Source organism: Phasianus colchicus, chromosome 3 (genome assembly GCF_987193195.1).
Source record: "Phasianus colchicus chromosome 3, bPhaCol1.hap1.1, whole genome shotgun sequence".
NCBI classification, from domain to species: Eukaryota; Metazoa; Chordata; class Aves; order Galliformes; family Phasianidae; genus Phasianus; species Phasianus colchicus.
The window spans coordinates 75,489,663-75,509,218 of record NC_143438.1 but is presented as its reverse complement, the minus strand read 5'-3'; the positions used below and the strand labels follow the sequence as shown (position 1 = coordinate 75,509,218).

Genomic DNA, 19,556 nt, shown 5'->3' with positions numbered 1-19,556 from the left:
TGTGCTTCATGTCAGCTGTTATCTTTCAGGACTCTGACTTTTACTTTTTAGATATAAAAACAGACTGAAAATAAAACCGAAAAAGCGAAAGTCATCTCTTTTCAGTCAGAATAAATATTTCACTTCAGAGCCCAGATAGATAGAGCATGTTCAACCTGATAAAGCAGAATCTTTTACATGTTTAAGATGATATTTGTTTTCTAAAGGCATTCTAAAGGTATTCTTGTTTTATTCAGAACTGTTACCACAGTTCTGAAACTTGAACTCCTAATGCACAAACAGTAAGGTTCTAGGAGGCACATTAATTGTGCAAATCTAAGTGAAATATCTACCTAAAATACATACTACATTGAAATAATTAGAAAAACTAAAATAGAATTTTTAGTCAATAAGACAGCAGAAAGGTGAACCCTCCAAATTAAATGTAGGCAAAACTTCGCAGTGACTACTCAATATGTGACTTCTTCAAAGCCCTTTAATCGTGACCAAATTTAAAATAGTGGTACTTATTCAGAATACAGAAGAAATATCTTTATTTCATAACCTTGAATAACTTCCAAAAAAAAAAGTTTAGAGAACACAGACAGCTAACTTGTCTCACAATTAGTGGTGCACACTGTTAAAAAATAGCACATTTTCTTGAGCTAAAGGCAGAAAAACCCTATGGAGCTTCTTTTAAATGCAGAAATATTCTCACGTCTACACAAGGCAGCCCATACCAGGCAGTAGGCTGGGTTTCCTGATAATCTTTCTTCTTTGCCACTATGCTCAAATAAATGTAAGTCTAAATCTCAGGCACCACAAACGCAATAAAATATTTCTTTGGTATCTTTTCAATTGAAACTGCTGTAGCTTGCAGCTTTTGCTTGAGACTTTCCCCTAAAAGCAGCAGCATGTACACGTATCTGTAAAAAATTAAGCAAAAGCATGAACACTGATCTGCAGAATGCATGCACTTCAATCTGCAACACCGTACCCAGAGAAGCAGGAACTGCTTTGCAGACAACTGTAACAGTTGCTAAGGGCTTGGTTGGTTACTGCAGGCCTGAAACTATGCACTTGGAAATAGGCACTGCTCTGCAATCACGGTTGATAATGTAGGAATTATTGCTCCATTTTGTTGAGCTTCAAATATTTCACAGCACAGTGAAGGGATGTAAGAAAATTCTCAGTGAACACAGATTTCATTTGTATCTAAGAAAAATCTTAATTCACTAAGCTGAAACTGATTACTAAATCTGACTCCACGGCTCTGCATGCCTGACTGGAAATTCACAGCCGAGGTACTCAAAGTTGAAAGCAGTAACTAAAAAAAAAAAAAAAATTACAATATTTATTAAAAAAAAAGACATCAGCAGTAAGGGAGAGAATCCTTTGAACAACGTTCTGGGAAATAACAGTTTTCTGAAGTATTAAGTACAAATACCATCGTATTCAAGAAAGAATATCCCATTTAAAAGGGATTTCTCCCACAGATAGAGAGAAGATTAAAATGCTGGATATAGTCTCTGCAATATTACTTCCCCCCTTTTTCCAGAACGTTTCCATCAGTGCACTATCTTTATAAAAACCCACAGGATTCATTTTCTCCCTGACCTGCACTCACTATCTTTTAGAGATAATTCTTAATCATTTTTACAGTTAATATTTAATAGCAGCATGAAAAAGTTCCAAACATCAGTATTACAGCCCATCTTCACTGAATAATGCAAGAAAAATGAGTTGCTATTAATTTCATTTACTCTCAGATATAAAGCTAAGAAAGCAATTTAATAACCATCTGACACAAATAAACAACAACTTCTCTCTATCATTTCTCATTTCCACAAAACAATAGCTCTACATAAAAGAATAGCCTACAGAGCTGACTGACCTACTGCAAAGCATCCACTGAGCAGCTGTAATTTGGCTAGTTAAAAAGATTATTGAAGAGCATCACACACAGAATCCAAGCCCTCTAAAAATAAGAAACTGCTTTCTGCCTGTTTTGCAAATGGCATGCAGGACTGCTAATTTACATCTTCCAACAAATTATACGTGGTTAAACAAGCACATCTTTGAGCATTTAATCCTTTCACTGCCACATCCGTGCAGGAATCAATTTCTCAGACAAATTTGTTTATGAATATTTAATATGCTTTAAGGATTATAGCTAATAATGCTAGCTGCTAATGGCAGCTAATGTTTTTGAAAGATACATATCCATCTTGACTGTTTTATTCTATCTGTGCAGGTTTTATTTCTGCAGCCAGAGTTCTCATTCAAACCCTTACATAAAACAGAAAAGCACCAACAGAATAGAGTTGTTGCTACCATAAAAATGTTAATATCTAAGGGTGTAATTATAAAGGTATCATACAGAAAAGCATGCAAATAGATTACTATCAGCCTAGGCATAAAAGCAGTAAGGGAAATATGTTTCATTTCTACTCACCTCGTGTTGTTCAGCGTTTGTCCAAAAAGATCATTTTGTAAAATATTTGGAGGGGATGAGAAAACCCCATGAAAATGAGATAAAACAGAATTGCAGACCTGGCGCAGTGTCTCAAATTGCATTTTCTCTTTCCTTCTATTTTTCTTCACCACCTGTCTTAAAAGTCACCTATTCTGTACACGCCATCAAATGCAAACATGCCAATCAAGTTCCATATTTCTCCTGATCTCTGTAAAAACTGTGCCTAAGTGAGCAGGGGCTGATAGTTAATTGTACAGTCATTATTCTTCCAATTCAGTCGTAGAAGATTTAGCACCCGTGCGGCTTTCTCCCGACTGTAGCAAGAATTCTAAACAGCAGCAAGCTTTTTGGGCATTCCCAGCTGAAGTGTGAAGCTGAGCTGCTTTCATGTACACTACTCATATTTCTCTAAGCCTATTAAAAACACGTAGTGAATAGATGCTGTCGTCAGGAGTTTCAGCACATCTGGCTGCCAGCAATAAAATCTCAGAAGTAATAAAAATGAGGACAAGGCATCCTCACACTGCTACTACTGTCTAAGAGGAGGAGGATTTCTGCATCTTCCCCTCCTCCTTTCCTCCTTCCCTCCCCTGTAAAAATGACTAACACCAGTGACTGTGTATGCAAGTCTTATTCTTTTTCTTTTTTTTTTTTTTTAATGTAAAGGCTTTTTTTTTTTTTTCAAATGCACAGCTCAGAAAGACCACTCTGAAAACATTCTTCATATTATAAATAACACGTAGCACTGAGACTGTAACAATAGACTCTGTCTCTTCTGAAAAGCTATACTGTACCTTACATGAGATAACAGGCTTTTTACTGCAAATATTTAAATGTAATACCAATTCATGGCTGAGACAAACAGTACACATCCCACACCTAACTGCTCTGCAAGGTCCTGTACTGAAATATCAAGTCCAAAACTTGAAAAATCACCATAAGGAATATCTGCATTCCTATCTATCTTTCTATCTGTAATAAGTCATCAGCACCTTTTAAAAGTGTATTGCACAGAATCAACCATGATAGAACTAAGCAAAATCAATCACGTCCCTGGGTGCTTCATGCCTGCCTACTCCCAGGAAAACTCTCCACTGTTTTAGAAGCCTCTGCCTTCGGTGGACATACAGGATAGAAAGTTAAACAGCTTTTAATAGAGGACAGTAGCAAAATTCTGCCACACAACGTGCATGGTGAAAACCCCTGAAAGTACAGAAAATAAGTAACCCTGACTACAAAGCCTATTTTTCCTCTTTTCTTTCCATATGTGTGCCAGATTAGAGGATAACATTACGTAACAATACAGAATATATTCTACCATCAAATTGAAAAATAACAATTGAAAAGATTTCCCTTAAAAAATCTCAGCTATGCACAGCTTTTAACATCTGAGCACTAATTACAAAATTTCCAAATAAACCAACAGAAAATGAGGACCATTACAAAAGTTCCTCAGTGAAAGCAATTTTAATCCTGGTAGATAGAAGAATAAGCAACCTTCCAGTTAATTAAAGTGTTCTTTTGATGTGCTCAGAAGGGAGTACTCATCCAGGCTTCTTTGGCCAGAAGAATGGCAGCTACAGCTCCAATTTTCAGGGAAAAAGAAATAGAAGAAAAAAAGAAACAGGAACAAATTCAACTACAGGCCTTTCTGAAAGGAATATTCCTGTCAACACCTTTTTTGATGTGTCAAAAAAGAACAGAGAAAATATTAACTAATAGAATTACTCCCAAATATTCCTATTTTTGCACAAAAATCTACCATGTATTACATTTCTGTTTGAGAAATGTAGTTACATTGTCTGGTTAAAATCACTAAGATACCTGTATAGAAAATTGTTGACTTTCTAGAGTAGGAACTAATGATTTTATTTATGGTACTGTGGTGTACTAAAATGAAAATGTAGCAGTTGATAACCACCTTGTCCATTTACAAGGAAATTCTTGTTTGTAATATAGGAAATTTTGCCTTTACTTAACTGCATCTGAATGACAACACTTATAAATCTGCTGCAAGAAACGGAATCATCTTGCTACAAATGATTCAGGTTATTCAAGTAATTATTAGCAGCATACGCACTGTATAACAGAATGGAGTCAATGCTGACCATGCAGTAACTACAAGACCAATATTTTAATATCTGCTTCAATTTTTTGTATGACTTGTGCATGGGCATCACAGTCAAAATTTTCTTGTAGTTGCAAGCAAGTCCCAGATATTTGACTTTCACCTGTGTCTTCATTTTCAGATATTGAAGTATTTCAGAGATTTTTCACAGAATCACTTAATAGTAGCAGTTAAAGAGAACTAAAGAGCCCCCCTCACAGGGCAGTTCTCTACAGCAGAGAGTGTCCAGGAGGGTTTTGAATATCTCCAGAGGAAGACACCACAGCATCTCCTGGCAGCCTGTTCCGGTGCTCTGTCACCCTCTCAGTAAAGACGTTTCTATACAAACTTCCAGTTTTAACTTTTTGCCCCTTATCCCATTGCTCCACAACACTGAAAAGAGCTCCATCCATTTGGCTCCCACCCATTAGATATTTATGAACAGTTATGAGATCCCCTTTCAGCTTCCCTCCTGCAGGCTGAACAGGCCCAGGTCCCTCAGCCTTTCCTCATACAAGAGATGCTCCAGATCCCTCATCGTCTTTGTGCCCCCCTGCTGGACTCCCTCTGAGAGAAGATCCCTGTCTTTTTTTAAACTGAGGAGCCCAGAACTGGGCACAGTATTCCAGACGTGGCCTCAATTGGGCAGAGTAAAGAGGGAGGATCACCTCCCTTGACCTGCTAGCCATGCTCTTTTTAATGCACCCAATACAGAAGTTGTAGTATACCATCTGTAAAATTGTAACAAAGCTACTGAGATATAGGATATATATTTAAAATTCCTCAGTTTTTCATTTTATTCTGGAGTAAGGAATCAATAGCACTTTCTCAAGCAAGGATATTGGTTAATTCAAAAAAGAAAAAAGTAAAGGGATATATTTTTAATGGCATATGCTCCATAGTTGCAAACAGAAGTAATCTCAGCTATAATGATGTGGGTTTTTTGAACAAATACATTTTTGTACACCTGTAATTTTCGATCAAGACTGAACTTACTGTCAAATAGATATATATATGTATTTTTTTAACTTCAAAACATAAATATGCTACAGAAAAATAAACAGAAGTTCCTTTCTTGATCTTTCTTTTGGTCTCACAGAAGTCCTTTTGGCCAAAAGATAATTCCTTCCCACATTTATTATATTCACTTTGTAAGGTAGAGACTTACTAAACTCTCTTCTTAGAGAGAATGTAATTGTTTCGGCCAAGAAGAAAGAAGAAAGCATTTGGCATAACAAGAACAGATAGGAGGGGACAGTATAAAGGAGAATGAGCAGAGTGGGTTGTTCCCTCTGAAACGCACATCTTTTCAGAACCAGGATGGAACTGACAAACAAAAGAAGTCCACGGAACCACTTACACCATTTATGTCCTGCACGCTAATAACGTTGGAGAATAAACCAGTGCCAGCACTAATTACCTTATTTCAACCTAGTGATCCTGAAATGTTTCAGCATTTTTTGTATTGGGATATTTTCCCATGGTGAAGGGCAGAGTGATTTAGGCTCATTTTTGAAAAAGTATATCCTCGGCACTCTCATGTTGAAAGCTTTGTGTAAGAATTCTGGGAAAGGCAGCAATATTTTTTTCCCATTTGATATTTAACTTCCTTTCTACTTGAGATCTCCTTTTCACTTCTTCAGGTCAGGCATTCTGAAACTCCAATACATACACTGAAAAAAAAATAGGTCCGACATCAAAAAGCTGATTTTTTTTTAAAAAAAAAACAGTCTCTGTCCTGTACTTCTACATGCCAAAGGCAAACAAAACATTAGGGTTTGTGATTCTGCCCTTTCCTAACATCTGGGGACACTTATGTACACACACTCCTGCCAATCATATTTAAATAGTAATAACTTTCATTTCTACATCATTTTTAAAAAGAATTTAATAGCTATGAGAAGAAAATGCTTAAAGGATTTTGTTCCTGTAAAGAACAGGAAAAACAAGTCTAAGATAGTCTACAAGTCTACTTGATTGAAATGGCCCATTTCAAAATGAAAAGGAAAGCCTGGGAAAGGCTCATTTTACTCATAAAGCCAGCTCCACTCAGATTCATACAGATACTTACTTCTTTAGCCAAGCTGAAACTTTATAAATACTCTCCAGCTACAAACAGGAAGAAAAGTTCTTTCAGAAGGTTCCCGAGTGTGCATGGCTATTTTTCAAGTTACAAAAAAATTTACAGTTCAAATATAAGATTAATCTTACTCTTGATGCTAGAATTCAGAAAGCTCTTAAGTTAAATCTATTATACAAAGAAAGTTGACAATATGTACAAATGCATCATCTTGAACATTACTTATAGGCATAATTTCTTCATGACAGCCACACAGAAAACCATTTCAAAGAAAGTTGTAGATTAAGCAAGTTGAAGACATGCAAACTCATTAAAATAAGACCTCATAAGGAATGTAAGATCATTCTCTGACAGAAGATATTAGGAAATACAATTTTGAATAATTTCCCTTCTTTTTTACTAGATATGGCTTGATTCCATCACTTATTTTGAGCTTGGGAGTTACCATTTTTTTAATGTACTGTAAGTCAAACATCCATTTTTTTCATCTAGACACTAATAAAACTCGGTAACTAATAATACATAAATCACTATAATGCATATGTCATTGCTCTCTTATCTTCCCTAAAGAAACATCTAAATACTTCAGGTAAAAAATTTTGGACCATTTTCACAATGACAGAAAAAAATACCTGAACAAACACTTTTCAAACAGTAAGTCAAAAAGAGTGGCCTTGCACATTGCGCATTGTTATATTATTACTGTTAGTACTTTAATAACTAGTTGGATGATTTTTAAAAACTAACTTAATTCAGTATTAGAACGGAGATTTCACTGAGCTACTGAAAATAAAATGCAGTCAGACTTTCTGTAGGTGTAAAGCACACATCAGTGTGCAAAGGTTCAGCTTCACATGAGAGTTTTTCAGGTACTAAGACAAAATCACCAATGGAAATTTAAACACACATGCACAGAAATCATAGAAGCAGTACTCTGAGTATTTAAGATTATAAATAGTAAGGAGAGGGATGTAGATAAAGCCCCAATCCCAAAAGGATAAAACTACCTAAATCCAGGCTGCAGGGAAGCATCAGTCTCTGCTCAAGAATCCCAATAATGAATCCATTTCTTGAGCTGGTGCGTGAGCAGCCATTCAAAACAAACCCTTCTTTCTATTACAGGAAGTCCGGCAGTTAGAACAATGTCTGGGAACACAGAAAACTGAGTCCCAACTTTCTCTTCTACCTTCCTCAGATATGCCCAGCAAGTCCACATCAACATCCCCTTGGTTAATCCAAATGGAATCTACTTCTGCCGTTGAGGCAGTTCTCCTTCCCATAAAACAATTAAATATTCAAAGAACTATTTAATTCACTGAGTTAAACATTTATTGAGAATGGAAAAGTGATACTGATTTTATTCCCTGGTAGTCAGGTCACAGGTCTAAGATGGAAGATATGGAAATTCCAGCTAAGACACCAAACCTCATCACAAAAAATATCCAGTAACAATTACAGTAATGTCAGCAAATGTATGTTCATCTGAGTATCCAACCATTAAAACTCATACGTTTTTCTTGTTTGCATTCTTATCACAATATCTTTCACATTTCTTTATTTCCATATTCGTATAATTCTTTTCAGTATCCTTCTTTCCAAAAACAGTTCTTCATCTTCCTCCCATTTCTCCATATAATAATAATCTATCCTCTCCATTTAGCCTAAGTTACAAGTTTTAAACCCAGAGATAGAAGATTCTGAAATCTGGGTAGTTTGTCTGCTTTTTCTATCTATATCATCATCCATTGCCATGATTGAGGATAATTGTTAATTTCAGCCAGACTGGAAAAAGAGATATAAATACTAAAATGCTTAAATTTCACAAGTTGTGTGAAAATCAGCATCATTGTAGAAGGAGAAAGACCCAATTAATCTCAACATGGACAGACACCAAAGAAAGTTCATGAGTGTAGACTACATCAGCCCAAAAGGCCAAGTCTTGACATATGATTCTAGATAAGCCTTGCACTTCCTAAGCAGAAAAGTGCCAACTGCCCCTAATTCATGAGCTGAAGTTCTGCTTCATGTCCCTATATCTCCTCATAGCCTAAACAGAAGACTGGATTAGTCTTCTGATTAGTATGGCTTTCAATCTACTGATTAGTATGGCTTTTAAAATTTTCTAAACTTTTTAAACCATGACACATGGCTTTACCTATATACTCAGTATAATTTCAGTGTTAAAAAAAATCTACATTTTTTGAAACTCAGATAACACAATGTTAATTCTGATTTTGCTCCTTATTTGCAGATAGTAGGAAATGTGCCATATGTTCAGCCGGGAAATCCTGCTGTTAGGCCCAGCGTGGACACATCCTAACTGGCACTGACCACACCAACTGTGCATTTCAAGATGAGTAAGATAGAAAAAATAAACAAACAAACTGGACAAATATGAAATTTATTCATGGTTATAGACTCTAGCACAACAGTTCTCCTTCTTCAAGTCAGTGGACTCTGAACCAGTCATCCCTTTCATAACAATTATCTTAAAGCTATTTTTAACAGGAGTAAATTTCATTTATTGGTTAATTTTCTCAATATAGATTGTGGCTTCAAAAACCTCTCCATGGAATTCTCTTTAATACATTAGCTGAGAGACAATATGGGAAATTTTAAATATGATAAAACATAGAATAGCTGAAAATAATTACACAAAATGTTTAATTTTAATTATTTTTCATATCTCTGTCCTTCTCACTCTTCTGAAGATTACACAATATATACAACTTGCACAGTGAAACCAAAAGCTTCTATTGCCAGGGCACTTCATAAAATACAGAAGAAAATAGCTTACAGGCCCTTGTATCTAGTCCTGTTGCTGTAACTTCATATCCTGGTTTCAGCTGGGACAGACATTTTCTTTATAGTGTCTGGTATAATGGTATGTTTTGGATTCAGGAAAAAACCAATGCTGATAACACACTGATGCTTTAGTTGTTGCTGAGCAGTGCTGTACGGAGCCAGGGACATTTCAGTTTCTCGGCTTCTTGCAGTGCCCTGCCAGCGAGGGGGCTGGCTGGAATAGGGCACTGGGAGGGGACATAACCAGAACAGCTGACCTAAAGTGTCCAAAGGGATATTCCATACCACATGACATCATGTGAAAAATTATAAAACCAAGGGAAACTGGCCAGGGGGGCTGCTGCTGCTCAGAGACTGGATGGGCATCAGCCAGCAGATGGTGACCAATTGCTCTATATATCACTTGTTTTGTATATATATATGTATATATACACATATATATACACATATACATATATATATAACTCTCATTTCTGTTATTTATCTCTCTCTTTTCTGTCTTAGAAAATAGTTTTTATCTCAGACTATGAGTTCTACCTTTTTTTTTTCTGATTCTCTCCTGCATCCCACTGGGAGCGGGGGAGTGAGCAAAAGGGTGTGTGGTGTTCAGCTGTCTGTCACGTTAAACCACAACGCATCACTGTCTTATTTCTGATTCACACCTGAGAAGGAGAAAAATGTGAAAATTGTGAATGCTAAAATCCTAATTCCAGAGTCATTTTATGTTTGCAAGGCAACTGAAAACAGAGGACAGAGGGAAACAGTTTGTAATCAGCATCAGCAGTTTTCCTAATACCCTAAACAACATATATTTAAAAATGTTTACTGGAGACCAAGTGAATTCAATCAGAAAGAACAAGCCGCTTTCTCAAATGATTGCAGAACTCAGGACAGGTATAGATCATATTGGTAAAAGTGGCAGATATTTACAATGTAGGGCATTTTTAAAAATAAATATTAGTTATTTTTGTTTCTACAGTGATCTATCCTTTGCTCTAATTTAAGCAAATTTGGAACAAACAGTCCCTATGTGAATATGAACTAACTAATATTATATATATTAGTCACTAATATTAGGTGTATACATAAGTAAAGTACATGGGAGTATTTATTCTCCAATAGTATTCCGATTGCATCTTCCAATGTGCATCCATCATTAGATAATGTCAAAATAGAAGTCTTTGAGTTTCAGGATGGGTTTGCAAGGGCATTTGATCATTTGTTGTTTTAAGTGCCATATATACTGGATTAAATAAAGCTGTTTCTAAATAAAAGAGATTTTACCTCTACTTTTCAACACCAACAAAACAAAAAAACTCAAATTGCTGTTACATCACAAGGTGTAACTTCATATTATTTTGGATTCCAGAATCTTGATAACAATACTATACATTCAGTGACATTCAAAAAAAATATTTTAGAATCACAGAATAGTTTGGGTTGGAAGGGATCTTTAAGATCACCTTGTTCCAACCCCCCTGCCATAGTCAGGGACACCTCCCTCTAGACCAGGCTGCTCAAAGCCCCACCCAGCCTGGCCTTGAATGCTTCCAGGAGGGGGCATCCACAACCTCAGTGGGCAGCCTGTTCCAGTGTCTCAGTGCCCTCCAGTAAAGAATTTCTTCCTAATATCTAGTCTAAATCTGCCCTCTTCCAGTTTAAAGTCATTTCCTCTCATCCTGTCGCTACATGCCCTTATAGAAAGTCCCTCCCCAGCTTCCATATAGGCCCCCTTCAGGTACTGGAATGCTGCTATAAGGTCACCTTGAAGCTTTCTCTTCTCCAGGCATAAGAGCCCCAGCTCTCTGAACTGTCAGTTCTGAAAACTAAGTTTTAAGTATGTTGTATGCCAATTAAACACTGATTTATTCCTTTTAAATACAGATGCCTATGTGCCATGTTTTTCTTCCTGTATAATAAGCTGAGAAAAAGAGGAACAAGTAAAGAAACAATTCATATGACTAAAAATTGTGAGTGTCCCAAAAAGGTTTAATGAAGCATTCTTATGCTGGTATAAGTACCTTATTTAGGAGGTATTAATATAGCCTATTGCATTTCTATGACTGCATTTCTATTGCCAAATCTAGGAACACTTTCAAACACGTGCCTTGACTGTGTTCAGATACCAAGTCAGAAAGAAAATCCAGGTTACATATACTTTCCATTTTTCCTTCCCAGCTCATTGCTCATAATTCATGAATTTAATGGATCTGCGTGTTTTCAAGCAATATTCTTATTGATCACAGAGCTCCTATATTAAAAAAAAGTTATCCTAAAATCTAGGAGTGCATGTTTTTTGACTCATTGCCCTGGCCAAGGTCAAAATTAACACTAAAGAAAAAAAAAACTAAAAAGCTGCTGGGGCAGAAACTTCATTTGGCAAACAGAAAAAGAAATCTACCTATTTGTCTAATAAATAAATACTTTTTCAACCTTAATGATTCTACTTTGTACCAAAATAACTCATTCATATTGTTAATTTTGTTTCATGTCTGTAGAACTGGAAGTCTTCCTATAGAAAGAACGCATCTTTTCTCCATAAAAGAATGCCTATTAATTCTGGCTCTTGGAATGAACCTATAATCAGTTCCCCACTTCATTCAGAGTGTCTGACAGTTTACTGAAATAGCTATGTATGTTAAGCTTTTAATATGAATAAACGCATTTGTGCATATTCAGATTTGTACTATAAAATATAGTATCGCAAAATCATAGAATGGGTTGGAAGGGACCTTAAGGATCATCTGCGTAGTTCCAAGCCCTCTGCCACAGGCAGGGACGCCTGCCTCTCATTCATGTTGCTGAAAGCCCCATCTGACCTGGCCCTGAACATCTCCAGGGATGGGGCACCCACAGCTTCTCCAACCAAGAGAAGAATATATATATAATATTTTTTAAAGTGTTAAATGAATGTTATAAAGATAGAAGAATCGGGTAATGAGAGTTAGAAAAGCTCTAACTGAAAGTTAATTTTCTTCCCTAAAGGAATAGCTGACTTACCTGGCAGAAACAGTAAGCCATCGTATTCTGGCTGAATAAGCAGAGGAGTAAATGTAAAACCCATTCACACAGCAAGCAATATATGCAGTAGATGCTGCACCTTGCGGAATGCATGCTTTAAAGTAGTATATTTCACACAATTTAACCTTCACCTGACTCTCAATCAATTGCTATTTTTTTGAACCTCATTACAGTACATGAATCCTGCTTTATGCCTCATTTGCAGTTCTGGATGGTTCACCAGTGAGGTGTGTCTCACTGGGCGAGAGGTACTGGCCTAGAACAGAGATGTGATTGATTTTTGAAACAATGCCTCTATGCTGCTGAAAACTTTATCTGCTCAAAAAAAAACATTTCTATTCCTCACTTTCATCAGAAATTCTCACTTTTCACTTTTCAAAAAACAAAAGGTGATTTAAAATAATACTAGCAAAATTTTATACATGATTAGTAATGTAAGATATTAAAAATAGAAGCTAAAAACACATGCATTAAAAGTTTTCAGACACGTTACTTTTCACATCAGCATGACTTAAACAAGGTGAAAGTTCATTTCCTCAGATAGTTACCACTTACATCCATTACACTCCAAATTCTACCAATTCAAAAAGGACAAGATTAGCACAAAACAGACAGCAAAAATTAAATCCTACAACAGAACGTTGATGATTCCCAACAACATAAAAGCACATCACGTAGTAACTAAGTCAATGTAAGCATTCAGGTAAAGAAACAGAAAACCAGCAGGAATAATATTTTCTTTGTGAAGTAAATACTTATCATCATCCCCTTTGGATGAAATCTTTACACAAACACTTTTTTGGTGAGCAACTTGATCATAAAACTCCTTCCGACAAAAAGAAAATAACGGTTTACGTTCATCTTCATGGCATGGCCATGTTGGCTCCCATTTCATGTGAACTGGAGTTTAATTTTACACAGTCACATAGTCATCTAGACAATATCATACAAAATTTATTGCAGAATCCCTGCTTTCAGATGACTGATTTAGACCCGTAAGGGCCTCCAAACTTGTGATGTGTGCTTGAGTGTCCAGGTGATCTGTGATAAACAAGTACATGTAAACTACAAGTTAGGTCATTCTCTAAAGGACAGAAAGATTAGCCTTCTTGTATTCTGAAGCAGGAGCTAAGAGAACACAAGTATGCAGTGAATTGTTTATTAATTTCCACTGTAATTTAATGCACTGGATAAAAAGCTGGAGCATTCCATATCTTGGGAACCAGTTCAGAGAGACTAATTTATCTTCCTTCCGTGTCATTATAATAATTATGGTGTCCTCGGTTGCTCCTATCGTCAGCTGACTGGAATACCAGAAGAATATTTTCCTAATGATCACACACCTCTGGAATTCATTTTCTTTGACACTATCATACAGTCTTTGTTTTAGAAGTGTTAAGGCATAGTGTAAATATTTTAATTAGGAAAGACATCGGCTTAATGCTTGAGTTTTATGCTAGAGGAGTAATGGTAGTGCTGGCCATTACATTAAGAGCTTTGGGGAGAGTGTAAATTAATTTTATAATTTATTATTTTCATAACTACTAAGCTTCATAATACTTGGTGATCACTATGGTACAAATTTCCAAATAAATCTCATTTTCACAGAGTAAAAATGCTTCCAATAGAATAACCCACATGCTACACAGAGCACAAAATCTAAAATGCTTGTCTTGAGGGACATCTCCTGGTTTATTCAGCTTCCCCAAGATTAACTTTGATCTGACAGCTTCTGTGAATAACTAAAAATGTGTTGCAGGCTTTCAACTCTTACAAATGCCCTTAATTACTTGGAAGAAGGATATAAGAATGAACTGTCACCGTATATTGCAGTGCATCAGACAGTACGGCAAAGTAGCCCATCGTCATCCAAATCAATTTTGTTGAGGAGAAAATGTTGAAATGCTGCACTGGCCTCAATATCCAAATCTCCATCATCTGTTTTAAGAGTATCACCTACAAGATATTCCTCTTTTTTTCCATTCTTTCACTGACATATTCCTTTCTTCCTTCTCACTCTGATTCTCAGAGGCTTTATAAATGGTATTCTCATTTGGAGAAGAATCTCTGCATCAAAAAAATCCTGCCAAGTAATTTTTGAATTGCTTTTTCTTTCAGTTCTCCTTTATTCAAAGATCCAAGTCTATTCTTCAAATCTGCGTATATATTTTCTAAATGAAAATAAATATTCTAATCAACACATTTACTTGAACGTGACACAGGAATCACCCAAAAATACATATTGTTTTTAAAAACTGAAAACTCAAGTTAAATTTGTTTTGTTTCAAGAGTTCTTTTTCATGTTATTTTCTCTTAAGGAATTATTCAGGAAGATAAATAATTAGAGGTCCATTTCAGGGGAAAAAAAAAAAAAAGCAATTATAAGCAATTATCTCAGAATCATGAGGAGGTGAAATGGTTGAATTAACTGCTGACTTGCTGACTCGTTGAAATTCAAGAGTTGAGGTTATTAAATTAATTGGGATTCCTCTTCTAGCTTAGAATATTTCTCACAGTTCTAACTGAAGAATGAAGACACAACTAAGGAAGGCCCATTTTTTACACCCCAGGATGTGATGCCAGAGTCAAAAAGGTTTAATTACAATTATTCTACTACTTCGGGGGGGGGGGGGGGGGGGGAGGGAGAAGACTTTTGTGCGCTGATTTGGAATCTAATGACTTGCTTAAGCTTTCCACTTTATTTGCCACTACAAAGAAATTCAGATGCATTCCAGTTAAATCTCATTGGCTTCAGTGACTCTTTTCTTTTTTACTGAAATGAAGCATTGTGGAAGTCTTTCACTTACAGTTCAACTACAGATTTTTGCTAAGTCATTACAAAAAAAAAAAAAAACTTGCAGCTAAAATGTAAAGCATTCTATCAAAATACTACTATAAGGGCTGTTCCTGCTGTTTTCTTTTTGCCCAAGAACATGGGTTTTCTGCAAAAAGTTTATGTTTTATCCTATTGGCAAACTGCATAACAAAAACTTACTTGTCAGATAAACTCCATATAGGGACCCACTCAAGCACGTAGAATCAGCTGACAGAACACTGAACCAGAAATTGGGAAAACTGGAGCAACTTAAACCTGCTGTTACTGTATGAACATGATACTGAGCTCCCCAGTAACATCTCTTGGGAGCCAGTCCTGCAGAAATGGACGCTTTTTGATGTCACCTTCTGAAACACCAGCGCATGGCTGCAGGGCACAGAGCTGCACAGTGCGGGGATGTCAAAGCATATTCTGAGTATTAAGTCACATAAATACAACCCACTCCATCTCATATGCTGGTATTACCTTGGAACTTATAACTGCACTTTTCAGTTGAAAGTTACCGACCTCAGATAATCTACATTTTCTACTGAACTTGAAATGATATTGCACTGCACTAGTTTGCTGGTATGGGTAACTGCTTACTTATAATGGGAACAGTTCCTTCAAGTTAGTAGAGACTACAGCGAGGTTTGTTTTCACATAAAGGCATAAAATTAAGAATTCTCAAAGTCTGGGAGAGTTTGCTCACTTACATTACTACAGATCTGGAAAAAGACTTAAGAATTTCTGGCGATTGAGGAGGAGAGGTGAGCTAGAGCTAGGGGAAAGGAAAATAACTGGATCGGAGAAAAGATCTGTCTTTCAGTCAAGGAGTACCAGAAGTGTATCAATTCTAATGTCTAGCCAGAGTTTGGTTAAGAACTCAGACCAGTGAGAAAGAGATGAAGAAAAAAAGGTGAACAAATAATAAAAACCAATGCTCAAGAGTGGACAAAGAGACAAACAAGGATATGGCTTGAAGAAGGGGCAGAAACAGACACAGAATAATCATGCTAAAGACAAGACAGAAAACAAAATAGTAGCTTTTAATGTCATAATATTTAATTATGAAAACACAGCTACTCTAGTCCTATTATGCTACATTCACATTTCAGGTGTTGCTTTTTTTCTCAAATGTGACTTAATCAAATAGGTTTATATTTACTAAAACTATTAATCTTGCCATTTGCTTGTAATTTATCTTTTACATTGTGCTACTGAAGTGATTGCTTTATTATTTGTGTCTTTTGGAGGCACAAAGGAAGAGCCAAAGAATTAGTGCCAGTAACAATTACTCATTCTCATTTTTCACTTTAATTCAGCCCATACAGCCATGGCAAAAAGTAAGAAAAGAAAAGATCATTCACTGAATGCACTCCTGCAGATTCCAGAGGGACTGTGCCACCAGAAGTGACAAACTTAAGTGTGCAGAGTATTTTATTAAATATTAGCCTTTTCACTCAGTCTCACTGCACAGATGTAACTAATTCACCTTTCCACACCATTTTTTTAAAGATGAAATTCAAACAATATCTGTTATTTGCATTGCTAAAGAGAAATTAGATTCCAGAGGAAAGAGTACAGCACAACTAAGGACTGTGTGCACACACCAAGCTCAGACATTCATGTTTGCACAAGGTCAACAAAACAGCAGTTTGAAAAGATATGCTCAACCCCAAAAGGTACCAGCTTCATTAATTAAAAATCAGAAATACTATTACCCTGATTTTTTTCTGATATTGCTTTCTTTTAGGATCAGTGTAGCTAAAACCAAAACTGCGTTTAATTCCGTAACTGTTAGCTGATGTTAACGTTTAATAAAAATGTTCAATATTCTGATACAGCTGAGACCTGTGCTTATATACTTAGATTGTGCATAGTCTTCTAGCACTGCTGAAGACATAGCTATACTGTACAATAATAATGCAACGGAAGGCCAAAATCACTTCAAAGATACCAAGAATCAGCACGAATATCAAGACTTCTCTAAGCTCATTCAGCACGAGAGAGAAAAATCAAGAGAGGTATTGCTAGACTTCCATGCAACAAAGACACAAAATTAAGAAAAAAATAACAAAAGCAAAACACAAATATTATGTTACAATGGAATTATTTTTCTAAAGTTACTCTACATTTTGTGAAACTGTGAAAATGAAAATCCTTGAAATCAACAGAAAATTGAGAGAATGGTTACAGTTGAGTTCATATTTTCAAAATGGAATTCTTTCTCTATTATGTATTTAATTAACACACTCACTCTTTAATGGTGAAGAGAAAATCAGCAAACTGTTTATTAAGGTAGGCTTAACTTGCTACTGTTAAGGGACTTACCTCTTTCTTTTTTCTCTTCACCAAACAAATAAGCTTTCCCCAGGAAAAGAATACCAAAGTGGTGCATGTCCCATTGCTAAGAGGCTTGTGAGTGCTCTTGCAACTCAGTACAGATTCTACAGCTACAGAAAGAAGGCTAGTGTTTAGGAAAAAAAGTTTTATATATATGTATTTAATAAAGCAACATCAGAAACAGTTTACCACAACTCAGTGGTTGTCTTGGTACTTTAGAGGAAAGAAAATTGGAAGAGGGGAAGGAAAACAGAGAGGAGGGAGAGCAAGAGCAAGGATTAAGTCTCAAAAAACACACAGCAGTCACAGTGCTGCTGCACATGCCTTGAATGTTTTACTAGCATTTAAACTAGTTATGTTAGTGGGAAACCCACAAAACCAAGGTTCTGACACAAACAGAACTGTACAGTTTCAGTTCCCTGATGAAGGACAGTTCTACAAAGGTAATGGTGAGAGACAAAAGATGCCTCTCTTTTCCAGCGCTAGCTAGTGGAGCATGTAGATGCTAAAGGCCATTGCAGCAATAACAGGTAGAAACATAGCACACCTGCTATGTAAGCTGGGATATTAACTAATAATGTCAATATTCTTCAGGAACTTCTTACACAAACTCTGCATGCAGGCATTAAGGACAATACCAAATTTCTCCATCACCCTCAAGAAGGAGGTTATAAGAGAGAAGGTCCCTCACTACAGGAAGGACATTGAGGCCCTGGAGCGTGTTCAGAAAAGGGCAACAAAGTGTGAAGGCCTGTGAAACAGGCTGTGAAACAAAGGCTGTGAGAAGCGGCTGAGGGAGCTGGGATTGTTCAGTCTGGAGAAGAGGAGGCTCAGAGCCTCCAGGAACAGGACATCAACCACACCACTGGGTAATCTGTTGCAGCCTCACTACCCTCACTGTAAAAGACTTCATCAAATATTCTTGATTTCCACAGCCCTGAGTAAAGACTGAATGATTTTTTTTAAGTCAACTGGGCTGTACGGTTATGTACTCAGAAACAATCAAAATCAGAGGCTGCTCTACAGTGCTGTATCCTAAATGTTTAGGTGACAGAAAAAAAATTGCGACAATCAGGAAATGGCCATTTTTCAGTCTCATTAAAAGAAATGTGGCTGACTTAACATTACACTGTCATGTTTTAAATTGCAATAATCTAATGTCATTCATGTTCTCAGTATCAACCACTCACAATTCAGTAATTAGTGAAGAGCTATTTGTAAAAGACACATGAAAGAGATGTACGTGAATTCTCATTATTTAATGTCTGCTGCCCTTTACAGTTTCTCAGCTAGCTTATGCCTGCTTCTTCCTCTCTCTTCTTCTTCCCTCTCATTTTGGTCTCTTTTTTCTCTCTGTTCACACCTTGGCATCCAAATTGCGGTCCCAAGTGACAGACTCTAGGCTGCCAGCTCATCCTGGCACTCTCTCCAAGAACGGAAGCAAAGGGACACTGGATCATTTCCATTTCACTGCCACTGGTAATGCAATAGGAAAAAAATCCCATATATGTCAGACACACATGTATAAATTCTATTAAAAATATATATGCAAAAACCTGCATCTCAAAATCCAAGTAGTTTCAACAACCTCGTTTGCAGTTCTCACTCAGAATAAAATACTTCCTCAACCCATTACAGTTAGTGGAAAACACAGTATTTTTTCTTTTCTGAGAATAAACAATTGAGAAAATAGAAAATGAAACCTCAAAACAAATATGTATTTTTTGAAAGGAGAAGGGAAAAGGAGGGAAGAAGGATATATTTTATCTGCCTGCTGGCCTGGAAAATGGATGCTGCTGTTGTGCAACTCTGCAGCTGCTCACTCTCTCAATTTGTTGTTTTCATTCTGTTTTTTATGATTTAATCTCATATCCTTACAGTTAATCTGAAGAGGGTTCACGCAGCTTTATTCACGAGTCTTGCACCA

General features: G+C 36.3%; 1 protein-coding gene across 24 annotated transcripts in view; it reads right to left on the bottom strand.

Annotated features, from left to right (window-relative positions):
• Positions 1-19,556, bottom strand: part of RIMS2 (regulating synaptic membrane exocytosis 2) — a 436,018-nt gene that overhangs the window by 294,303 nt on the left and 122,159 nt on the right. For 2 of the 24 annotated variants that reach the window (XM_090137877.1, XM_090137876.1), the window contains exon 1: positions 2,435-3,552. The exons of 17 other annotated variants lie outside the window; for them this stretch is intronic. In XM_090137877.1, the coding sequence (XP_089994003.1) occupies positions 2,435-2,556 (122 nt within the window). In that variant the 5' untranslated portion in view covers positions 2,557-3,552. Of the gene's footprint in view, positions 1-2,434; positions 3,616-19,556 lie in introns of those variants that run through there. 5 more of the 24 variants (XM_090137881.1, XM_090137882.1, XM_090137883.1 and 2 more) reach the window with 5 other exon arrangements.